Here is a 24,417-nt window from a genome sequence, read left to right on the forward strand (position 1 = left end):
AGGTGCTGACTTTTGTTTTTGCTGGTGTGTGCTTTTGAAGAGGTGTGTGTGTGTTTGGGGAGGAGGGTGAAGGGGCGCTCTGCCAGTTTTGGGGGGGAGGCAATTGTCAGCATTTATACTGCACACTTCTTTCATCTTCTAGTTACTGAATGTGTCTAGCATTGTCATCTTTATTATTTTATGTAGTTCAAGACCATCTAATTCTTAATTACGTTATTATGAATTACAGTATATTAAAATCATTGCAATTACTTTAAACTGGGATGTTAGTGAAGGCAGCTTTTAAGACATTCTGTATCACTGTAGCTTTTTGGATGAAACTGTCAGCAATCTTATTTACATTAAGGTCCCTTGGTATTGTTTTGATGCACATCAAGGACCGCTACATTATTCAGTTGTGTCTGTCCCATTGATGACTGGAGATAATTTTGAAGTCTTCTGAAGCTGAAGAATGAGTTCAGGATGATACAGGCACAGTGAGAAGGCTTCTTATACATTTGCAGTATTCTGGAAACATTAGTGCTTCCGGAGTACTGCAAATGACTCCCATGATCTTTCTTGATGGGTGTAACTTTAGCGCCCTCGTGGCCAAGATGGAGTCTGCTCTGCAGGCAGCTCTGGCCAAGAGAAGGCGCGTGCAGGAATGCAGCAGGAGAAATCCCTTCCACCCCAGGGGCACCTGTTCCAACCCCCCAGAGTGAACACACACACACCCACAGGAAAAGTACAATGGATATAACAAGGGAAGTATTTATTTACAGAGGGATGAGAGGAGAAAAACAACAAGGGGAAATATAGGGGGAGCAGTAAAACAGGGCTGCATCCAAGCCAAGGCCCCACGGGCCCAGTGGTAGCACAGTCTGGAAGGGCAGACACTGAGCAATGTGTCTGCACACAGAGTTCAGGAGTCCTGAGCAAAGTTCCAATACAGTGGTGAGTTTTGGGTGCTCCTGGTCGTCTTCGGCGCCAGTGAACTTTCCCCAACAAACCTAGGGTTACCATTTGTCCGGATTTACCCGGACATGTCCTCCTTTTTGTGCTAAAAATAGCGTCCGGGGGGAATTTGTAAAGCACTCAAAATGTCCGGGATTTCCCCCCTCCCCCGGCAGAGCAGAGTGAGCGGCTGGGAGGGCTGCAGGGAAGTCACGGGCTGGACTCCGGAGCAGCTGTAGAGGAGCTCCGCCCTGCATTCTGAGCCGGCAGCTCTCCCCTGCAGCTTGGCTCCGGCAGCACTGTGCAGGGCCAGACCGGGTTTTGTTGTGCTGGGGAGCGCAGCCATGTGTCCGGCTCACACAGAGCCGGACACCCTGTTCTGAGCAGCAGGGTAAGGGGCCAGGAGGCAGGAGAAGGGGCAGGGAGGTTCTCGAGGGGGCAGTAAAGAAACGGGGGGGGGTCGGGAGTTCAGGGGGGGGCTTTTTGGGGGGAGTAGAGAAAGTTTTGGGCAGTCAGGGTACAGGTAGGGGGTAGGGTCCTGGGGGGTAGTTGGGGGGGGTCTTAGGAGGGGGCAGTTAGGGGACAAGGAACAGGGAGTCTTAGGTAGGGGGTGGGGTTCTGGAGGGCAGTTAGGAGCAGGGGTCCCAGGAGGGGGCAGTCAGGGGACAAGGAGCAGGGGGGTGGGGGGCTGGGAGTTCTGGGGGGGAGCTGTCAGGGGGCAGGAGTGGGGAGAGGGATCGGAGCAGTCAGGGGACAAGGAGCAGAGGGGTTTAGATGGGTTGGGAGTTCTGGGGGGGCTGTCAGGGGGTGGGGAGTGGTTGGATGGGGCGTGGGAGTCCCAGGGGTCTGTCTGGGGGTGGCGGTGTGGATAAGGGTTGGGGCAGTCAGGGGACAAGAGGCAGGGAGGCTTAGATAGGGAGTGGAGTCCTGGGGGGCAGTTAGGGGCAGGGGTCCCAGGAGGGGGCAGTCAGGGGACAAGGAACGGGGGGAGGGTTGGGGGTTCTGGGGGGGCGGGAAGTGGGAGGGGCAGGGGCGGGGCTAGGGCGGGGCTCCTCCCGTCCTCTTTTTTGCTTGCTGAAATATGGTAACCCTAAACAAACCCCTCCGGTGCCCTCTTCTGCCGCTCTCTGCAAAGCCTCACAAAGCGATCACCTCCCCACTTAACTAGCTAGCAACCTCCCTCCTTGTTCCCAATGCAGAGCCCCAAGCCCCAGTACTCACAGTCCCATGCAGCTCTGGGCAGCCGTGATACTGGGTCCAGTTCTGGCCTGTCCTTCTCGGGCGAGTCCTCCCTGGCACAGTGCTCCTCCTGGCTCCTGTCCTGGGGTGTCCCCGATCGGCCCTGTCCTTCTCAGGCTCCAGGCAGGTTCTCTCCTGCTTCCTTTGCCGGGGCCTGCAGGCTGCCTCTCCCTCTCCTTGGAGCTCCAGCAACGCCCCCTGGAATTTCCCTCCTTTTTTCTTACTCTCCCCCTAACCCCTAGGAAAAAGATTTAAAAGGGGCCATGCTCTCTAAACCCCCAAGGGGTTACATGGGTAACAGCTAATTTAGGCACCATCACTTTGTATATGTAGTTGGGATTATATTTTGCCATCTGCATTACTTTGCATTTAACACTGAATTTCATCTGCCATTTTGTTGCCAGGTCACTCAGTTTTGTGAGATCTTTTTGTAGCTCTTTGCAGTCTGCTTGGGACTTAACTATCTTAACTATCATCTGCTAATTTTGCCACCTCGCTGTTTACCCCTTTTTCCAGATCATTTATGGCTGGTCCCAGTATAAGCCCCTCAGAGACACCACTATTTACTTCTCTCCATTCTGAAAATGGACCATTTATTCCTACCCTTTGTTTCCTCTCTCTTACTGGACTGCCTGGGAATGCTTTCATGATCTAGGGATCCTTAACTTAATTTAATGACAAGCCTTTTGTTATCTTAATCACCCTGCCTCTGTTTACAAACAAACTCCCTGCCCAAGGGGCACAGAACTTATCACATTCCACACTCAAGCTCTGGCTCCTGAGTGTTGAGGACCCACACAGTCAGCATCTAAGGTCTGGAGTGTGGTTGCTGCTTGATTGAAGCATACAGTGTTGTCTGCTCCTGTGCTGAGCCTAGAGGCCTGCTAGCCAAGTTGAGAGCTTCTTAGAGGCTTTGATGGCCAAGCCCTTTAGCACCTATCAACCCCTAACCAGGGGGTGGTGCTACTCAGGGAGAACAAGGCTTTAAAAAGCCTGCTCCTAAGCCAGGGATGGGCAAACTTTCTGGCCCGAGGGCCACGTCTGGGTGGGGAAATTGCATGCAGGGCCATGAATGTAGGGCTGAGGCAGGGGGTGTGAGGGTATGTGGGGGGGGGGGGGTGGCGCTTACCTGGGGCTCCTAGGCAGGGCGGGACAGGGGGCCTCCGTGCGCTGCTACCCCCAGCCATGGCCCCTGCAGCTTCTTATTGGCCGCAGGGTGCTTGGGGCAGGAGCAGCATGTGTGGACACAGACCCGACCCACCCTGCCCAGGGGCCACAGGGTGGGGCTGGCAACCACGTGGAGCAAGCAGGCAAGAAGCCGCTCAGCTCCGCTGCACTGCCGGTGGTGGGTGAGGGCCCCGGGCCGTTTTAAATGGCCCGGGGGACACACACAGGGGAGCACCTGGGGGTGGATGGCGGGGCCGAGGGAGAGACCCAGCCTCAGACAGTATTGGAGCCAGGCTCCAGGCCAGGAATATTCCTGGTGCCCAGACACCACGTGCCTATAGAACTCGCCTCCTATGCACAGTATATACTTCAGTGAAGTATACACGCGCACACACACACACACACCCCAAACTCACCCCAGGGTCACGTAGTTGTTCCTCCTTCACCTGGAGAACTCCCTCACAAAACTCATGTTAGCTGCTCCTGTTCGCCAATTCCTCTGGTCGCTGTCTCAAACATACAATCAGGCTTGCCTAAGGTACTTAGTTTCTTGCAATACCAGTCCAGTTCCTTGCTGTTTCTTGTCTAACCACTACACATACACCCTATCCTGAGCTGATTGCGTTCCCAACACTTACGCTCAACTCAGGAAAACCAGAATTAAGAGGTAAGCTGTGCAGGGAAATCATATTGAGGGTATTTTTCTGGTGGCGGGGTGGGTGGCACGACTCATTCGAAAAAATGGAGTAGTAGGGACAAATAGCTAAATTAGATATAAAACAGAGCTGGATAAATTTAAGAATGGGATTGTATTATGTGAGAACAAGGCTTCAAAAAGCCAACTATCAAGCAACCAGAGGAACTAGCGAACAGAAGCGGCTAACTTGAGTTTTGTGAGGGAGTTCTCCAGGTGAAGGAGGAAGAACTACGTGACCCCTGGGAGGGGTGTGTGTGTTTGTGGCGTGCTTACTGCTTGACTGAAGTGCCGGTAAGCCTAGAGGATGCCAGAGCCGCCTGGCTTCTCAGGACAGCTGGCCCGAGGGCAGGTGCCAACAGGCCTCATCTATGCTGGTCTGTCTCCCGCCAGGGCCACCCAGCTCCTCTGGACAGCCAGCCTGAGGGTGGACACCGAAGGGGCCTCGCCTATGCCATTTCATCTCCTGCCAGGGCCGCTCCGCTCCTCCGGAAAGCAGGGTCTGCAGGCGGGCGCCAATGGGCCTTGTCTCTGCCGTTCTGCCTCCTGCCAGGGCGACCTAGCACAGCTGGGTGGGGGTGTCAGGCCTGCCCCAGCAAGGATAGGGGCACCCCAACACCTGTCAGACCTAGCCCAAGCAGCACGGCCAGCCGCAGACCTGTCAGAGGTACCAGGCGGGCCCCTAGCAGAACTGGTTGGCCCAGACAGCTTGAGAGCTTGTGGATAAACCAGTCCACATTGGGGTTGTTGCCTTCTGGATTCTGGGCCTTTTCATCCTGGTTGCTTTATGTTTGTGAGTGTTTCTTGGTAACTGCAAGGACTACAATCTTAAAGAGGATATTCACGTGCTCTCTGCTGAGTCCTGGACTTGGAGCTTTAAGAAAAACACCCCAAACCACGAGAGCTGTGCTAAAAATGTGAGCATTGTGATAAAATAGCGAGTTTGCTTTAAAATGCTGTCGATGATCAGTAAGGCTAAGTTTTTGTCACGGATATTTTCAGTAAAGGTCAGGGACAGGTCACAGGAAATAAACAGAAATTCCTGGCAGTCCGTGAAAATAGTTTTACTGAAAATATCCCTGACAAAAGGTGTAGGTGGATTCAGCACCCACTGCTGCTGGGGCTCCCGGGTCCCCCACTGATGCAGTGCTTGGAAGTTCTGGAGTCCCCCTGCCCCTGGGGCTGGGCTGCTGCAGGGTTCTCTTGCCTGCAGACACCGCCCCCGCAGCTCCCATTGGCTGTGGCTCCTGGCCAATGGGAGCTGCGAAGCCGTGCTCTGGGTGGAGGCAGTGTGCAGAGCTACCTGGCCATGCCTCCGCCTAGGAGCTGAGCAAGGGGGATGTCGCGCTTCTGGGGCGCATCCCAGGTAAGCACCGCCCAGAGCTCGTCTCACCCTATCCTGTGCCCCAACCCTGACCCACACCAAAAGTGTGCTACTGCTGCTGGGGGGGAGGCGCTGAGCCAGGTAGGGAGTCTGCCGCCACCTGCACCCCCTCCAGCACCAACGGGGGTCCCAGGCCACATGCTGCCGCCCGTGCTCCCCAACACCTATGGCACGCCTGGGTAGCCCCCCCAAGTTTTAGTCGGGTATATAGTAAAAGTCATGGACAGGTCACGGGTCATGAATTTTTGTTTACTGCCTGTGACTTTTACTAAAAATACCTGTGACTAAAACGTAGCCTTAGCGATGCCGTAGTATGCCAATAACATCGTCTTGTCAATCCCTTGGAGTTGAGGATGATCTCTTCCATGGGTTTTATTTTTTATGGGTCCTTTGGTGACTGAGGCGTCAGATCCTTGAGCTACAAACTTGTTGGAAGACATTGCAGGTGATGTTGAAAGGCAGGGTTGGGCCACAATTGCTGCATGACAGTTGTCTGTCCTTTCTTTTCTGGCATTTTTCTGTGACCAGGGCAAGGCCATTTTTCTCAAAAGTGATCGTTCCTTTTCTGGCAAGTCTTTGCTAGTTATCCCTGTGCTGGGCTACTGCCTCCCCGTGTGTTGTATTAATGCTACATCTCTAGATGTTTGTCTTGAGGGTGTCTTTGAAACATTTCTTTCGGCCTGCCAGTTTCCTTTCTCTTTTGGTGAGTTGGGCGTACAGCAATTGTTTTGGTAGACGTGCATCAAGAATGCGAACACAGTGCCCGTTCCACCTCAGCTGGTGCTGGATAATCAGGGCCTTGATATTGAAGGTGTTGGCTTCTGTGAGGACACTGACGTTAGTGCGGTGATCCTCCTGCTTTATGTTGAGGATCTTAGAATATCAGGGTTGGAAGGGACCTCAGGAGGTCATCTAGTCCAATCCCCTGCTCAAAGCAGGATCGATCCCCAGACAGATTTTTGCCCCAGATCCCTAAATGGCCCCATCAAGGATTGAACTCACAATCCTGGGTTTGCAGGCCAAATGCTCAAACCACTGAGCTATCCCTCCCCCCCAGTCTTCCGAAGAAGAAATGCCAGCACCGGGACTACGTTTTTTTAGGTGTTTTCTGTAGATCACCTAAATGTTGCATCCGTAGAGGAGAATTGGGATTTCCTCCGCTTTATACACTAAAAGTCTAGTGTGTGTTCTGGTGTCATGATTGTTTAACACCCGTCAAGATAGTCTGCCGAAGGTTAGGAGCAAAGGGGAAATGAGACAAGCTATAGAGGACAGGGGCAGAAGTGTTTGCTAACCACTAGAGCTCATTCCTCTCCATAATGTGGAATTGAACACAGGATTCCTGAGGCTATGGCTACACGACGCAGCTTTTAGCGACACAGCTGTGTCACTACAGCCGTGCTGCTAAAAGGCGTGCAGTGTAGCTGCTGTTTGTCAGCAGAAAAGAACTCTCCTGCTGACAAAAAACTTCCACCCCCCACGAGCGGCAGCAGCTTTGTCGACTGGACATAGACCCTGCTGACAAAGCGCTGTTCACACCTGCGCTTTTCATCGGTAAAACTTTTGTCGTTCGGGAGGGGTGTGTGTATGCGATTTTTTAACACCCCTGAATGACGAAAGTTTGACTGATGAAGTGCCAGTGTAGACATAACATTCCTCTGCTATCTGACTGTGAAACCCACCAGCACAGTGTGTGTCTCATCCTCCTATAGTAGAAGGTCTTCATAGAATCATAGTAATGTATGGCTGTAAGTAACCTTGAGAGGTCTTCTAATCTATCTCCCTGCACTAAGGCAGGACCAAGTAAACCTGGACCATCCCTGACAAGTGTTTGTCCAACCTGTTCTTAAAATCCTCCAATGATGGGGATTCCACAGCCTCCCTTGGAAACCTGTTCCAGTGCTTAACTATCCTTATAGTTTGGAAGTTTTTCCTAATATGTAACCTAAATCGCCCTTGCTGCAAATCAAGCCAATTATTTTTTGTTCTACCGATAAGGGAAATGGAGAACAATTGACCAGCATCATCTTTGTAACAGCCCTTAAGACTATTTCCAGTCCCCGCTCAGTCCTCTTTTCTCAAGCCTAAACATGTCCAGCTTTTTTTAACCTTTCCTCAAGGTTAGGTTTTCTAAACATGTTATTTTTCTTGCTCTCCTTTGGTATCTCTCCATTTTGTCCACATCTTTCTTAAAGTGTGGCACCCAAAACTGGACACAACATTCCAACTGGTGCCTCACCAGTGCCAAGTAGAATGGAACAATTACCTCCCGTGTCTTGTATAGGACACTACTGTTAATACACCCCAGAATGATATTAGTCTTTTTCTCAACTGTATCACATAATTGACTCATGTTCAATTTGTGATCCACTATATGCTCATCCTTTTCTGCAGTTCTGCTGCCTAGCCAGTTATTCCCCCTTTTTGAGGGGGAGTTGTGCATTTGATTTTTTTCCTTCCTAAGTGTAAGACTTGTCTTCACTGAATTTCATCTGGTTGATTTCAGTCCAATTCTACAATTTATCAAGGTCACTTTGAATTCTTGTCCCATCCTTCAGACCACTTGAAATCCCTTCCAGCTTGGTGTTATCCGCATATTTTATAAGCATACTCTCCACACCATTACTGAGTCATAAATGAAAATATTGAATCTTTCTGAATCCAGGACAGACCCTGTGGGACCAAACTAGATATACCTCCTAGTTTGACAGCAAACCATTGATAATTCTTCTTTGAGAATGGTTTTTCAACCTGTTGTGCATCCACCTTATAGTAATTTCCTCCATACCACATTTCCCTAGTTTGCTTATGAGAATATCATGTTAGACTGTCAAGTCTTACCAAAAATCAAGATGTCTACAGCTTCCCCCTATCTTCTAGGCCAGTAATCCCACCCCTCTTTCCTGCCATCTCAAACATCTCCCCCCATGCCCTGTACTTCTCCACCACCTAATTCCACTCCCAGCAAGCATTCACATGTATAATTTATTTCAAAAACCGCTTGAGTGCCTTCTTCTACAGTTTTCTGCCATACTTAGATTACATCACCCTCTCCCCCCAAAAAAGCCTTTGACAGATTCTAACAACCTGCCTCCTTTTTTTATTTTCAAGTTTCTGTTCAGGGTTTGATTCAAACTTAAAGTGCCTGTGTGATACTAAGGGTCAACAGCCAGAACATCTTCCCTTGTGCCACACACGTGCTCTGAGGCACAACTGGCTAGCAATCCTCTTGAATGCTAAGACTTCACATGCTTAGTATAATCTGCTTGGCACGTGAGTAATAGGCATGTGGCTATCTTGAGAGTTACATGCTTTGGCAAATACTATTGAAATATGGTTTTCAATTTTGCTCCCCCACAAGAGTAGTGGGCGAAGATCAGAGCACTGGTTTGATTCCTAGGTCTGTGCAAAAAAAAAAAAAAAAAGTAGTAGACTCTGTGAGTCTTAAGAGAGGCTGTTTTTCTCAGGGAGCCTGTATCTCAAGAATCTTTTAGCCAAATTACTCCAAATGTGTATCACTAACCCTATCCCACAGCCCCATGAGGCATACTAAGTTTCAAGGCCATCTGAGTAACCATGTGGATTTAGAGCACTTAAGAGTCCAGCTTTAACAACAGCTAATGCAACCAATAAAGAAATGCACTGACCATTCTCTGCAAGAGACACCTGGATGTTACTGGACTTCAGATAGAACTATTGGGCAGCCAACCTTCACACAATGGCAGCGAGTGTATTTCTTTAGGTTCTGGACAGCTCCATAGCCTGGCCTATTATGAAAATTCAGCACAGAAATGCTGGACACAAACGCATCCTCCTGGTTAGCAAAAAACCCCACCACATTTCATGACCAGATTGTTGATTTACAACTGTCGGAGAAAAACACAGTTCTCACTCTTTTGGTTGGGTACAGCAAAGTCAGATACTTTATTTTCTCAAGCAATTGCGTAGAGGGAGAGAGTGCACTAGGACACAGGGTCTCCCCCTCCTAGGCAGGTCTCTCTACAGGTAAACAATTACAGTAAGCATTTATACCTTTTGTTACAGACAATAATAAGCAACAGCTGCATTTTGTTTGTACATAGGTCATCCTGATATCTTATTTTTCTCACTTATTTATACTCTAGTCTACATTCCATATTATCTACACATGGTCTCAACAACTTCTCACACAGTTCTTTCCTACTCGCCTCATACAATCCTCGCTTCCACAAATCTCACGTTATTAGGGTTACAGTTAGCCTGACTCTTGCTAACAAACGGTCATGCATTGCAATCCCCTTCCTGTCAGTTCTTTCTCTGGTTCCACACAACCAAGGAAAGTCAACCTCTCTTTAGAAAAATGACTAAAGTGCAAATGCAAAATACAAACAAAACTGATGATTTAAAGTAAGATTTTGTGCATGGTGATTTACAACTCTCTCATTTAAATCAAATCACCCTGATCTGAGCAATTTAAAAATGTTACCTGAACTCAAGGTGGTTTAGGTCTAAAAGAACCTTGCTTTTGTATTAATTTAAATTAGTTCTATTTACCATTCCTAATCTATTTTCATTAACATTGTTTGGGGGGGGCGGGGAGTGCAAGGAGAACCCAGTTCCATAAAGAAGGTTACCCTGCAAAAGGGGAAATGCGGCCAAGGGGTGGGGGCAGCAGAGTGGCATGGGTAGGAGGGTGGCGGCAGGGGAAGAGGAGGCGACGGAGGAAATGAAGGAGGCAGGCCCTTTCCCTCCAACCCTTCCCAGGTTGGAGAAGAGAAAGGGGGATCTAAGTCTCAGGCTGAGAAGAACCAAACAGGATTTGGGGAAAATGTTCTTGAAAAGCCTCCCAAGCCAAGTGAAAGGGCAGAAGGGAGGGAAAGGACAAAGGACCCAGTGGGTTGATGGGAAGGGTTGACAAAAGGAGCTGGCACCGTTTGATAGTAAGTCCAAACACTCCCACTACACCCCCCTCAGAAACACCCCTAGTCCCTCCAAACACCCCAACGACACTCGCTGCCCCAGAACCACACCTGTCCCCACTACACCCCTCTCAGAAAACACCCCTGCCCCCCTCCCTTTTCGGTGAGCGATCTCGCGAGAGCCCGGTCTCGCGCGCTCTGCGGGGAGGCGCCGGAAGTGGGTGTCTCGGTTTCCCGGCAGCTCCCGGAAGCGGAACGAACCGTCACGGTCACGATGGCGGCGGCGGCGCGCGGGGCTTTGCGGCTCCTGCTGCTGCTGACGCTGATAGCGGCGGCGCTCTGCACCGCCCCGAACTCCACTGAGGGGGTCTCCACTCCGGGTGAGACACCCGCGCTCCCTTCCCCGGGGCCGGGCCCGTTCGCTGCTAGGGGAGGCGGGCGCTTGCGGGGGGGGGGGGTCTGTGGAGTGGCGGGGCCTGGGGTTGGTTCTGGGCCTTGTCTCATCCAGGTCTCCAATTGCCTCAGGGTGCGCGCCCTTGATAAACCTCCCATTGACTTCCCTGGCGCGGGGGCCCTGGGTGCGAGGGAGGGGGCAGGAAGGGAGGGGAGCAGAGTGGGGTGATTGCCCCAGGTGACTGTTGCAAACAGCAGCCATAATCTGTGTGTTTTGTTGGCAGTTCCAGCAACCACAAACTCTCAAGAATCCCACATGGGTCAGGAACCTTTGGAAAAAACACCTGAGAAGAGCCAGGCGAAGAAGGCACCTGACGACAAGAATGCACCCGAGGACCAGGCGAAGAAGGCACCTGACGACAAGAATGCACCCGAGGACCAGGCGAAGAAGGCAACTGACGACAAGAATGCACCCGAGGACCAGGCGAAGAAGGCAACTGACGACAAGAATGCACCCGAGGACCCGGAGAAGAAGGCAACTGATGACAAGAATGCACCCGAGGACCCGGAGAAGAAGGCAACTGACGACAAGAATGCACCCGAGGACCAGGCGAAGAAGGCAACTGACGACAAGAATGCACCCGAGGACCAGGCGAAGAAGGCAACTGACGACAAGAATGCACCCGAGGACCAGGCGAAGAAGGCAACTGACGACAAGAATGCACCCGAGCACCCGGAGAAGAAGGCAACTGATGACAAGAATGCACCCGAGGACCCGGAGAAGAAGGCAACTGACGACAAGAATGCACCCGAGGACCAGGCGAAGAAGGCAACTGACGACAAGAATGCACCCGAGGACCAGGCGAAGAAGGCAACTGACGACAAGAATGCACCCGAGGACCAGGCTGCTGAGGGGAAGGCAGATGGCGGCGGCACTAGTGATGAGGCTCTTGATGAAAATGTGGTCCTCGCTGGTGACGGGAAGATGGATGAAGCTGCTCAGCCTGGTGAGGGGAGAGAGGAGAGTGCCCCTGCTGCTCCCCCCAAAGATGAATCAGAGAGTAGCCACTTCTTTGCCTACCTGGTAACCGCAGCCATTATCGTCGCTGCCTTGTACATTGCTTATCACAATAAGCGGAAGGTGAGCTTTTCTGGATGTGGTGTGGGCCCTGTCTGCTTCAGGGCACTATCAGTGCTAGTGGATGGAGAGAGCATTTCCTGGAAGTTAGACCAGGGCGTCACAAGCGGGAAATTAGTGCTTCCTTCTTGTACTGCCAGGAAGAATTTTGAATTTCTGATTCTAAATATCAAAGTTTCCGAAGTGTTTTGTTACTCAGGTTCTTCCTTTCCCCGTGTGTGGGTTGGTGCTTCTGGCTGGAGCGGAAGAAAACTTTTCAATACACTGACCTATCTTTGGCTTTTCTGTTGTTTAGACTCTTAATTTGCTGATAAATTCAGTAGGTCAAAAAACACTAACTTGGGGTTTTGTCCAACCCTCAAGTCCTGTTAGGATGAGCAACCCAGGGGAGGGTCTTAAGTCTTTGTGAAAACCATGTGGTCTTAGTCCTGCTGATCATCTCCAGGTGTGGACCTGGGGTGGCAAGGAATGAGAGGAGTAGCAGTTAAGATGCTTTTTCCTGTTGACTGCTCCTTTTCTCTTCAGTCTAAATTCCTTTAGATGCTTAGAAGTGGCCAGAAAGGAGGCTGGACTGTTGTTTAATGCATAGTGCTCATAATGTGTTAGGGTTGCTTCAGGCTGGCACAAAGACATGGCCTAGACTAGCTGAAGATCATTCTTTACTGAGGTAACCTAGTAGACCTTCCTGAGTGTTATCGTGCCAGCAGCACCTTAGTGCACATAGTGCAGCCTCTCTCCTATGTGCACATGACCCAGGCTTTTAAAAGCTTTAATCCTAGTAAGAAAATCCTGTTTGCATTTCCTTATTGTCTGTGCAGAAAGCAGTAACCTTAAATTGAGGAATCTGGTTCAGGGAGCACCTGCTAGGAGAAATGTGGTAAGGAAAGGGGCTCTTCCAGTGTGGACTGGAGATATTGATTCATCAGGGCAGACTGCAGTGTTCTGTATCCAACTTGACGCTCCTGGCCTGGTTCAGAAGGCCAATAGAACATGTGCTGTGTGGTTGTTTTCGGTTTCTGTTGGACTCAAAGCAAGGAGACACCAGACATGTTACAGTATTTCACTCATGCCTGTGTGACTTGTGTTCACCTTTTTGCATGTTTCTGTAAATCACATTGGGAAGCAGTGTAAGCTGAGCGGGGCAGTAGTGAATAAAGAGGAATTATATGGCAGCGCGGTACTGGCCATATCTCTTAATGTAATAGGCTGGCAGTGTTCTGTGAACTCCGTTGGTTAATAGATGAAGTTGGTCCTCATAGGAGATGCTTTATTGTCAGCCTCAATTGTTCAAAAATAACTAGATTGACTTTCAAGTCATTATTTTAAAAAATAAATCTTGGGTTCTTCTTTGCTTTCTGATATGTGGGAACCTTTAGGTTCACGTTTTCAAGCTTTTCACCACAATCATGGCTAGAAAATTACTCTTTCATTTAAAATCAAAGTGTGATGCTCATGTAATATGACTCTACAAGGCGTGGGGGCTTAAAGTAAAACATATCATAAGACTCTGAGAATTGGCAACACTGGGGCACCATTGTGTACGGTGTCGTCATACCCAGATAAAGAATGTGGGGGAGGCTCTTTGGAGAGTGACAAAACCTCTGGTGTGGGTTAGGCAGTCCTGAATTTGGAAATCTAGGAGCTGCCAATCCTGGGTAAAATAGGCTTTGGTCAGGTGAGATGTTTCATTGCTATGAGAGTGGAACACACGAGCAGAACTATCTGTCCCTGAAGTGGGAAAAGAGAATACTTCTAATTCTGCATCAGCTCTTTTCAACCACCACAAAATGTGGTAACCTCTCAGGATTTGCTTGCTGATTTATTTCTTCTCCTCTTTCTGTCTCCAAAGATCATTGCTTTTGCTCTGGAAGGAAAACGATCAAAACTACCCCGGCGGCCCAAATCCAATGAATATCAGAGACTGGATCAAAAGGTAAGAGTGAATCAGGTTTTGATATAGCAGCCCATCAGATAGGCAGGGCTTGAAAATGAGCTCAGCTGTCCTTTGCCAGTAGCCAGGAAGATTGGGGAGTGGGTGCAGCACTGCCTACTGTTGCTTTGTGCTGCACCAGCTGAGAAGCATGTGCAGCAGCTGGACTCCACCAAGCTAGGGCCAGTCGTGAAGCTGATGGGAAACCAGCTTTGGTGAGAAGGTTTTTAGTAATGGCCCGGCCCTTAGTCTGATAAGTCTTTGTTCTGCCCATTTAAATTCTCTTTTGTTTTCAACATGCTGTCCCTGAAAAGGGAAGTATCTGTGCTGATGGTTGGGCTTGTGGTCCCCACGGCAAAGAGCCTGATTTCTCAGCTGATGTAAATCAGCAGTCTACACCAACTGAAGATCTGGCCCACAGAATCCTGGAGGCTGATGGGGATCAGCAGGCAGGAGCTGCTAAGTCTTGCTGTGAAGCCATTGCCATAACCTTTTCCAGCAGATGGAAATGCACTGAAACCTAGTTAGTAGGTCCTCATCAATTCAGCGCCCTCTCAGTTTTGCCCCCCAGCCTCACTTCTGATCCTCAGGTTCTTCACCTCCTCCCAGGCTGGGGAGGGGGTCTTCAGTTCCCTCTCCCCCTTGCAAGCTGGGGGGGGGGGCAGCTCTGAGGGCTTTCTACCTCCCTCCCCCTTCCCTGGCCATATGCTGCAGGGAGTGGGAAGAAGCAGAAGAGCCGTCCCTGTCCACAGAAGGGGAGCGGGAAGGAAAGAATGGAACTTCCCTAAGCACCTGAGTTCATTCTGCTCCCTCTGTCCCCCTCCCCTCCTGTTAAAAGAGGGGAGGGGAAGAGAGGTGAGAGAGAGAGAGCACTCTGCTTTTGGGAACCACTGCCCTAGATCTGGGGAAATTTAGCACTTCACTGAACGTCGCTTACCCTCGTATAGTCAAATATGAAGCGTGTATAATGAGTCAGGTGCAGAAAAAAGGAAAAGCAGAGAAAAACTGCAGAACAAGAAGCAGCGGGAAGAACTTTAGAATGTTTGGATGGAAACCAGGGAGTGGGGAAGGAGAGAGAGACTGTAATCCCCCAGGTCCTGGCCTAGATGAAGTGGAGGAGGAGGATGAACATGAGCCTTCTCATTTTTCTGTTGAAAACATTCGTTCAAGTGCAAGGCCTGTAAAACAGGATGACATAGATAGACTTGTGCTTCATAACTGGAAGATTAAAAATCCATCCAGAAAGGGATACCAAAGGAAAACAGTTTCCCGATATACTTCTCTCCTGCACCCTTCCTGATGGAGAAAAAGTGAGACATGACTGTATAGCAGTGACACAGCATGCTGTTCGTTGCATTCCATGTCTACTGTTCCCCCGGATGCAACAACTCAAGGGCGTTCTTCCAGGCTTAGCCATGCTAACTGGGTAGACTGCAGATCGCAGCTGGCACTAGCTGTATAAGTGAATCCCTGTCCATGAAAAAACAGCGTCATGCAGAACAAGCTATGTGAAATGGATGGACACAAGAAGAAGATTGAAAGGTGATAAAACCATCCACTCGTTATTGGAGACAAATTTTGGAAATAAAAAAGAAAAGTGGAAGGACATTCTGAAACGTATTTTAGATGTTATGTTGTTCTTGGAGAACAAGGATTAGCTTTCTGTGGCACAAGTTGCAAACTTGGTGATAAATCCAATGGCAGTTTCTTGGGTATTATTGAGTTGTTAGCCAAGTATGACCAGTTTTTGGTCCATGTGAAGAAGGCACAGGCGCAACATCAGAGAGTTCAAGTATCCTACTTACAACCTGAGACCCAAAAGGAATATATTCAAGAATGCACAGGGCAAGTCATGAAAACAATCCTAGGGTAAGGTTAAAGAGGTCAAGTACTTTTCCGTAATTTCCAGTGTAACTCCAGACACCTCACATGAGGAACAAACAACACTGTTGATCAGATATGTTAATCAAATACCTGTTGGTAACTTTGTGATTCAGGAATGTTTTTTGTGCTTCAGATTTTACCAAGAAGACTGGCGAGGAAATAGCAGAAATGATTCACGACACTACAGTCAAACATAGATTAGATTTCCAGGTCTGTTGTGGACAAGCTTTTGATAATGGTGCTAATATGGCAGGAAATACTCCTGAGCTTAGGCAGTGCTTCAACAGACTCATCAGGCATTTTTTCCCCCAATGTGCATCGCATAGGCCAGTGGTTGTCAACCAGGTCTTCCAGGAGGTACAATATCACTTCGGGTTTTGGCAGCCAGGCTCAATTCAGAGAATTCGTTCAATGCCGCCTTAAGTCTTTCAGGTTCTTGGCACACATGCAGCCCACTGTGTACCAGACATTGAATGGAGTGAATCAAACATTTTTCTTCAAAATTTCACATTGCTGTGGACTTGCACGGAATATTGTAGAATGACTGAAGACATCCAAAGAACATAATACAATAATGACTCCACTGAACCAGCACCTACCAAGTTCAGTTTACGCCAGTGGGTCTCAACTTTCCAGACTACTGTACCTCCTTCAGGAGTCTGATTTGTCTTCTTGTAGCCTTAAGTTTCTCTTCACTTTACTAGTCCAGTGATATTGCTGGACTAGTAAAATACATGTCAACATTTAAATGTGTTCTGCTTGCCTCAGTTTGGCTGAAAATTCTACGCCCCATCAATGAATGGAACCTGCTTCTTCAGCACCGAGATGCTACACTTGATGTTGAAAGATAACATCAAGGGCATCTCACTGAATTGGCACAATTATGAGAAAAATGAAACAATTTATGTTGACTGTGTGCGTGTTGCAGCTAACCTTGGCATCGATCCTCCAGGGGAAACACACCCTTCCAAAAACAGAGGTGATGACTCAGGTGATCAAGACAAGCTTGGAAAGGACTATCCTTGAGACAGTGTTTTCTTTTGCATTGTAGACTCTGTCATAGGTGGCCTCAAAGTGGTTTGCTGCACTCACCTGAATCTGTCAAAAAATTGAATTTCTGTGGACCTTTCTTGAAAAGGTTGAAGTTGCTCTCAATGACTTTCTGACTCTTTATTCTACTTCTACCTCTGGTGATATAAAAGAGGAATTAATGTTTCTCAAATGCATTTATAAGGAAAACATTGGCCCAAATACTGTCACCACTTGGTTTATTAAATAAGTTGCATGAAGTCTCTGCAGAACCTTTTCCCCAACTTGATGGTTACACTTTGTATATTTTGCTTCACACCAGCCTCTGTGGCCAGTGCAGGAAGTGTGCTCAAACATATGAGGAAGTACCAACATGCAGCTATAGTTCAGTCTCGAATTAATGGCTTAGCAGCTCTTGCAATTGAAAGTGCTCTGGCAAGATCGGTCAGTTTGTTATTCATTTGCTATAAAAAATAAGGAAGAAAATCACTGTTATAAGTTGAAAATCTTAATCATACAGAAACTGTTTATTCTAGCTTCTTTACTGCATTCTTTATTATCATAGACTGACGTGTTCTCTTTGCGGCTATGCAGCTTGTACTTCAGTCTTATATTGTCTCTTGGTCTCCACTTCCACTTCACTTGTTCTCTGCTTCTCCTCCTGTCCCTCTGTATCATGCACTCTCCTTTTCCCATGCCCTTGTTCCATATGTGAGTCTTTTTTTCACTGGTATCCTTTGTCCCCATGTGTCCTCCCAAGCCCCTGGTGCATGTGTCGGCCTATGTCTTTTGTCCCATTCCCATCTATGCTGCAGCACTTTATAGTCCCCTTCTGCCTGTCCCAGAGTATCCTTAATCTGAGGCCAGGAAGTACAGCTCCAAATCCCCTTCCCCCATCATGCCCCTCTTGGACTCTTGCCCCCCCTCATTTTCCTCTAGTCTCCTACTCATGCCTCCCTGCCTCTGGCTCAGGCCAGCAGCTGCTGGGGAAAACCCTGGTTGGAAACCGGTGAGTTCATAAACAATGCCCTGTATGAACTTTGTACCTAGTAATCCCATCTCTAGCCCCCACCAGAATACTCCGAGTCTCAGCAGGGAGGCTGATGGGGGAGCTGCAGGAGGAAAGCGGCAAGCTGGAGACTTCACTCAAAGGGGCCCTGCTCCTTCACTCCTGTCTCTTCAAACGGCTTCCCCTTTCTTGCCTGTTCACTCTCCCCAGCAATTTCCCTTCCCCTCAGCAGCTTCCTGGCAAGCCAAGGCCTGGCTCCCTTCCTGGAATTGGAAGCAGCAGGTGGCAGATTTGATTCAGCTCCAATCCCAATTTTCATAGCTGCCAGCCGCCACTCCCTGGCAAACAGCGCTCAGATCTTTGTCCCTGGGGCTGCAGACAGGAGGTAGGTCCAGTGTGGGAGTGCAAGGGAGACAAAGGTTAAAAAACAACACCACCCAAACTTTCCCCAATTCAAAAATGCAATATTCCGATCGCCTCCTGAATATGAAAAGTGTCACTGGCATAAAAAGTGCATGAAGCACACTTGAAAGGACAGTAGTCCAGTGAAAAATGTCACTTCACCCAGCGGGTCTATTCCCTCACCTAGCAGCCAGGCCAGTTGCCTTTAGTACCACAAATAAGCGGTATTGTTCGATGCTCTTGGTTAGCTCTGCGGTGCAAACGCAGTTTTGAGAATCAGCTGGCGTCTCTTCCTCATTGTGCAGCACTAATTGTCACACGTCAGAGCAACCGCACCTGTATTTCCCTTCGCTTGTCCAGCAAGAGCTCCTCCTCTCAGGCTTCTGGCTCTCCAGCAATTGGCTGTCGTGGGTGGAGACACACATCTGTCTCCCTTCTGACTGGGATGTTTTCAGGCTGCACAGACCCCTGGCTGGACTGTGAAATCCCAGCAAAAGACAGGCTGTCAGTGCAGGCTTTTTGTGCCTTCTCTTCAGAGACGGTACACGGTGTAATTGCCAAAGGTATAAGTTACCACTCAGCTCTTTCTAAGCAAGCACATTTTATTCTTAAGGTAAAAGCATGACAGAGAAAACATTACAAACAATAAAGGAACCTGCACGCATGCTAATAAGCCTACCAGAGATCACCCCCTTCTTCTTTTGGTTGGTGATTAGTCTTTCAGATCTAGGGTGACCAGATGTCCCAATTTTATAGGGACGGTCCTGGTATTAAGGGCTTTTTCTTATATAGGCACCTATTACCCCCCAACCCCCTCCTGATTTTTCACATTTGCTGGTCACCCTATTCAGACCCCACACAGGTTTTTCTTGTGGTCACCAGTTCAGCATAGCTTCAGCTCAGAACAAGCACTCAGTGAGTAACTCAGTTATCCAGTCTTGGCCTCTGAAGAGTATTTTCTAGCAAATCCACTTCAAATGTATTGTCCCAAAAGGTCCTTTGACGTTCCTAATATTTCCCAGGGATTTCATCAAGCACATTTCTTAGAGAAGTTACATACAGTTTCACAGTAACACATGAACAATTGCATTTTTAACACAATGAACTCCTAAAATACTTAATTCAGTAAGGTTGAACTTAATTCCTTAAGATTGTCCAGGATATTGGCATATCTGCCACACCTAATAAATTCCTTACTAGGTTCCAATCATTTACACTGGTGTAAGCCCATTGAGTGCCTCAGTGCTGCACACATCACGAGGGTGTAATTTGGCTTGTTGAATCTTTATTACTGGTGAGGATGCGCAGGAAGGAAATCACCCAGGTTGAATCTACTAGGCTGCCAGTTAGAAAAGCCATCTCTTTATTTGAAACTGAATCAGAGAGCGGGGAAATCCAGAGCCCCATGGTGCCATTTTTACAGTAACTTTTCAGAATAGTGTGTGCGGAAAAGCAGCTCTGACAAACGATTGAAAATTCTCTCCTTTTTGTCTTCAGATCTAAATTATCCCCAGAAATTCCTCCACGCTGCTGACTCGGGTAAGGACTGCTGAAAATGAAGATACAAGGAAGTCCTGTGATTCCCAGCAGAACAGCTCTGAATCCCTCCAGGTCTTGGAGTGTGGGAAGAAGAGAAGTGCTTTTAGTTTTGCACCTGCACTTTGGTAACACTGACTCTTCAGTCTCTAAATATTTTCCTCCCTTCCCAGCTGCCTGATGATGAGTTAGTTTCCAGCTCTGGTCTCTTGCTTCCATACTGTGATGTCAGGGAAGACCCAACAAGTGGCAGAATTTTTTTGTGCCCAAACTATATGGATTTTACCTTCTGCTGTATTGACACACAGGTCTCTGTTTAGGAGAGACCTGCCTGCTGAATGAGCCTTCTGATTCTCTTCGTCTAGATTCGTGGAGCAGTCTTTATAACCAGCATGGTTGGTCTTGTAGCTGACATATGAACATTATCCCCTTCTGTCCATTGTATTTGGACTCTAAAGTTCACAGCATGTTTGTTTGCACTAGTTCAGAAATGTTTTTTGCCAAGGACTCTTATTTGATCAGTTGTTTGTTCTCTGTGATGAAGACAATGGTGGAAGTTAACATCTGATTGTCTCTTAATGCACATCTTTGGAAATGTGGGTGGAATCAGCAATCCCTGGCCCTTTGAATTTTGCTTGTCCACCTTAAATGAGCTAGCGGACTTGCCGATGGTCTGTTTTTCCTGATGTCACACCCAGAGTTCAGGTGATTGCACTAACGATGATGAAATATTTAGAGAGTGGATGCTTTGAAAGAATGCAAGGAGTGTGTCTGAAGCTCTGTGCCAAGCCTCCATGGCAAAGTCTTAATGAACTTTGCCTCTGTAAACCTTGCTACCTCCCCCATAGAACTGTCACAGGAACATGGCAATGTTCAGGTGGAAGAAAACAGTGTCACCACATGTAGTTCATACCCCCTTCCCACAGGTCTGTTCTTCAACCCCTAAATTTCCAACATAGCCTATTCTCTTCAGTACTGAATGGACTCTCCTGCTGATAGAGGTCAGATCAATTGCACTTGCATAAGTTGAACCTACAAGTGACAATTCCCACTTCGTCTGGGAGGTCCATTTTCTTTATCCTTTGTCAAAGTGCGGAGAGAGTATTTGAGAGTGGAGATAGGGCAAGGATAGCTGGTGACTTGGTGCATTGGACAGATGATGGCAGCATTTCATGCCTGAGTCGCGTAGCAGCAGTATGGCTCCCTTACGCAGACAGCTGTGAAACAGATGTCTTTACAAGGCATTGTATTTGCACAATGTGGAGAGCTGTGCAATATGGGCTCTGGTCTATGTCACTCATTCCTCAAACTGGGAGTGCTGTTATGCCATCGTGCACGGCAGCTCCCCCACAGAGCCCAGGAGAGAGGCTTGTTGGGCTAGTGCAGAAATATTTCCTCCCAAGTAGATGGCAGATTGAAAATATACAGAAAGGGATTTGTTCGGTGTAACAGAATATCTTCCTGCAGAGTCGTCTACAAGATGTCCCCTCTCCTCTTCCTTTGACCTTGGCCTTCCTTAGCTCTGAATTGTGCTTTTATTTAGTTGAACGTTCTTATAACCAGCCACACCATGCAGAGCCGTTACCTCAGTGGTGTTGTGGAACTGTTAGATTCCTTGTCTGCTTAAACATAGGGCTGGTGCATACTGATATTGCTTATATTTCTGATATAAGGCCGGGAAAAAGTATCGAATGAGGCCCACTATGTATTCCTGTCTTTATTTTCATAGTTATATTCCACAAGGCCTTTATGGTTGAGACAAGGAATGTTTGGGAAATCTGTATATGGTGGCTGGCTGGCTTGTTCTTTTATCTGTGGCTATTTTCTTTATTTCTCGGTTCTGAGTTTTACAGAAAAATCGCTGTGACACACAACTGCATAGGAGGAAACTTAGAATACATATTGAAGCCTGGATGTGAAAAGCTACAGCCTCATTTTCAATGCACTTGTCAGCCGATTGAGGCACAGGGAAGAATCTTTCCTCCATCTTGGGCAAATTGCTATTTAGTAGTTGGGTTACTTCTCTTAGCATGTTCCAAAAATGGTTGATGAGGCAAACCTTCCCCGGTCTCTTCCTCCTTGGTGTTTACAGCATTCGGTGACCTGCAGTAACACTACTAGACTGCAGTAATACTTAAGACTGCATCTGGGCTAAGAAAGCTCCACATTTGGACATTAAAGCCATGGCTGATATTTTCAGAGTTTCGTTTTCCACAGAGGAGGGAGAGGGATGTGTATGCAGAACTTAACTTATTTAAAAAAGAAAACCAAAGCAACTTACTTTTACTGAAAGACATTAGCTGAAGTGTGTGCGTGTGTGTGTGTTTGACGAGGGGGGGAGGGGATCATATATTTGTTTAAATCTATTTGGAAGCTGCCCCTAAGAGAGATGACTTTTCTGGACTCTGATATGGGAGATCCTCACAGAGCCATTTTTGGGAGGTGGGGGGAGCATCCTGCTCTCAGGAGGAAAAAAAGGTCGTGGAATGTAACAAAGGCAGGGAACTTGTGTGCAACATAACTGTGCTATTTATTTTAAAGACAACATATAACATGTTTCAGGAAGCCTGTGATGCTGTGTTCTATGGCCTGTTTATTTAAGGGGTGCAGAATTTGAGGCTGTGATTTCACGTGTTTTTATGATAGAGACAAAAACTTGAAGACATGATAAATGTTGCAATTCTTAGCCACACCTGCCTGCTTTCCTGGGAATTTGTTTTTATTTTTTGCCTGCTTTGTCCCCCTTTGAATCAGAAAAAAATTTGGAAGGATTTGTACCAAACCTGTTTGTTTTGTCACGGAATTTGGAGGCCTCCTTACTTCAGCCTCTTCAACTGACTGTTTTATTTTAATCTGAAAATCTTTCTGCTTTGTTTTGGAAACGCCACCTCATAAAGGTTCCTGCAGGCATGGACTAATGAGGAGCCCTGTGAGAGCCAGGGCCCTTCTGTCTATGTACTGTTAGCAGTACAGTCTAGAATGTGCAGAGAGAACTAAGATACAGGGATAGTTCCTACGCTTCTGTCAGACTAACATGAATGTCCATAGCTTGTGTGTAGGAGCATTTTCCAGCTAGCAGCAGTTTGCCATGTGTCTGGCATGTGTGCTGGCTCAACAGAAATGCATAGCACACAATAAGTGCAAATTGCACAGGGTAGTAAAGACACCACATGTGGCCAGGAACAAACGGTATTTATAGGACAGCTCTTAACGTGGATCTCTGCAGCTACTGTGCTGTTCATACCCATAGAACAGCTCTTCAAATGTGGTGCAGCTCTGTACATTTCCAAGCTATTGGTGAAGGATTCAAACGTAGTCCCCTCCTGCTAGCCTCTCAATTTGAGTGCGTACTATTTCTAATGACAGTTGCTGTAATTCTCGAATTGTACGAAATCTCTGAGAATGATCTCCATGTTTCATTGATTTCTGTGGTATTAAACTTTATGTAAGATATTCTACAAGTCTCAAACAGGGAAAGGTACGAATAGTTTCTGCTCTGTTCAGAGATGGCACAAACTTCAGACTAACAGAGTCTGCTGGATACATTTCTTACCAAATGTCATTACTCTACTAGGCCAGCTATGTTCCCAGGCTGACTTCATGAGTTGTTTGGTTTCTACTGCGGTAAAATGAGACTCGCTTTGAAGAATCAGAATTTTCTAACCCTTTATACTTTTCTGTGTGGTGAAGTCAATAAATGGACACAATAAAGAAATGTAATTTCACCCTTCTATTTACTGCCTGCCTCAGTTAAAACCTCAAAAGAACAACGCAGGTTGGGTTATTGTATTGTCTGAATACTAGGCTAGATCTGATCCCCGTAAAGGCAGTTGGATTCCCCATCTGCCTCCTGCCTGTAACAGACCAGATGTTGGTTGTGAACTCTTTATTAAGGTTGTTTAATTTATTGCATTCTCCTAGCACTGTGGAAAATCACTATTGTCTTGCTGATCCCAACCACCTGCTGAGTTGAAAATAAAACCCAGTCCAACAAATTCTCATGATCTAACCCCCACATTCCAGTCTTTCACCCTCTTGGGCTGCTTAACCAAATAATCCCAATTGTTTTACCACAAACTCAGTAATGCACTAGAATTGAAACAGCATGTAAACCCGGCTAGAGCAGAGCAGGGCTGGACAGAGTTTACCTTAAACACATTTACTTCTAAGTTTCGACAGAGTGTACAACAGAACCACCCAAGACAGGACTTGGCAATTAAGGGGCTTTGATGGATGGCATACTACACTGATGGTAGTGGAAACGTGCTCTCCTTCCATGGCGATTTTTGATCTGGCGGAGAAATCTTTCCTATAGTGCTGGTGGTGGTGGCTCTGGGGTGAGGCCAGGGATGAGGGGTTTGGGGTTTAGGAGGGGGCTGGAGCAGGGTGTTGAGGGGTGTGTGAGCTCTAGGAGGGAGTTTGGGTGCAGGGGGGGACTCCGGGCTGGGGTAGGTTAGGTGCAGGAGGGGGCTGGGGCAGGCTGTTGAGGGGGGTGCGAGCTCCGGGAGGGAGGCTGGGGCAGGGGGTTGGTGGGCAGGAGGAGGTTCGGGATGCGGGGTCCCGGTGGCACTTACTGTGGCTCCTGAGGAGCGGCCACCAAGTCCTTGCAGCCCCTAGGCAGCTCCATTAAGATGTGCCATCTAAATCAGGCTTGGGGTGTGCACCCTAAAGAGGGATGTATGTACCAACGTGGCCTTCCTGCTAAACTGAGCATTCAGACCCTCCTGGACATCAGATGGAGGGTGCTGTGTGTTTGGGTGAAAGTGCCACCTGCTTTTTTA

General features: G+C 47.9%; 1 protein-coding gene across 2 annotated transcripts; it reads left to right on the forward strand.

Moving 5' to 3' along the window:
* Positions 1-10,488: 10,488 nt before the first annotated feature.
* Positions 10,489-23,367, forward strand: TGOLN2 (trans-golgi network protein 2). Of its 2 annotated transcripts, XM_065584382.1 has the most exons (5): positions 10,489-10,695; positions 10,993-11,360; positions 11,529-11,849; positions 13,696-13,779; positions 19,598-23,367. In XM_065584382.1, the coding sequence occupies exons 1-5, from the start codon at positions 10,590-10,592 to the stop codon at positions 19,601-19,603; spliced, it is 885 nt and encodes a 294-aa protein (XP_065440454.1). In that variant the 5' UTR covers positions 10,489-10,589; the 3' UTR covers positions 19,604-23,367. The 2 variants fall into 2 exon arrangements, with proteins under 2 accessions (XP_065440454.1, XP_065440452.1); XM_065584380.1 differs by having other exon boundaries at positions 10,514-10,695; positions 10,993-11,849.
* Positions 23,368-24,417: the final 1,050 nt, after the last annotated feature.

The sequence above is a fragment of the Chrysemys picta genome, chromosome 2 (genome assembly GCF_011386835.1).
Source record: "Chrysemys picta bellii isolate R12L10 chromosome 2, ASM1138683v2, whole genome shotgun sequence".
Taxonomy (NCBI): domain Eukaryota; kingdom Metazoa; phylum Chordata; order Testudines; family Emydidae; genus Chrysemys; species Chrysemys picta.

Excerpts from the sequence above, each read along its gene's own strand:
- TGOLN2 (XM_065584380.1), top strand. The coding sequence starts at position 10,590 with ATGGCGGCGGCGGCGCGCGGGGCTTTGCGGCTCCTGCTGCTGCTGACG. Across the intron at positions 10,696-10,992 it reads TGAGGGGGTCTCCACTCCGG|TTCCAGCAACCACAAACTCT; the intron begins GTGAGACACCCG and ends TTTTGTTGGCAG. Across the intron at positions 11,850-13,695 it reads CTTATCACAATAAGCGGAAG|ATCATTGCTTTTGCTCTGGA; the intron begins GTGAGCTTTTCT and ends CTGTCTCCAAAG.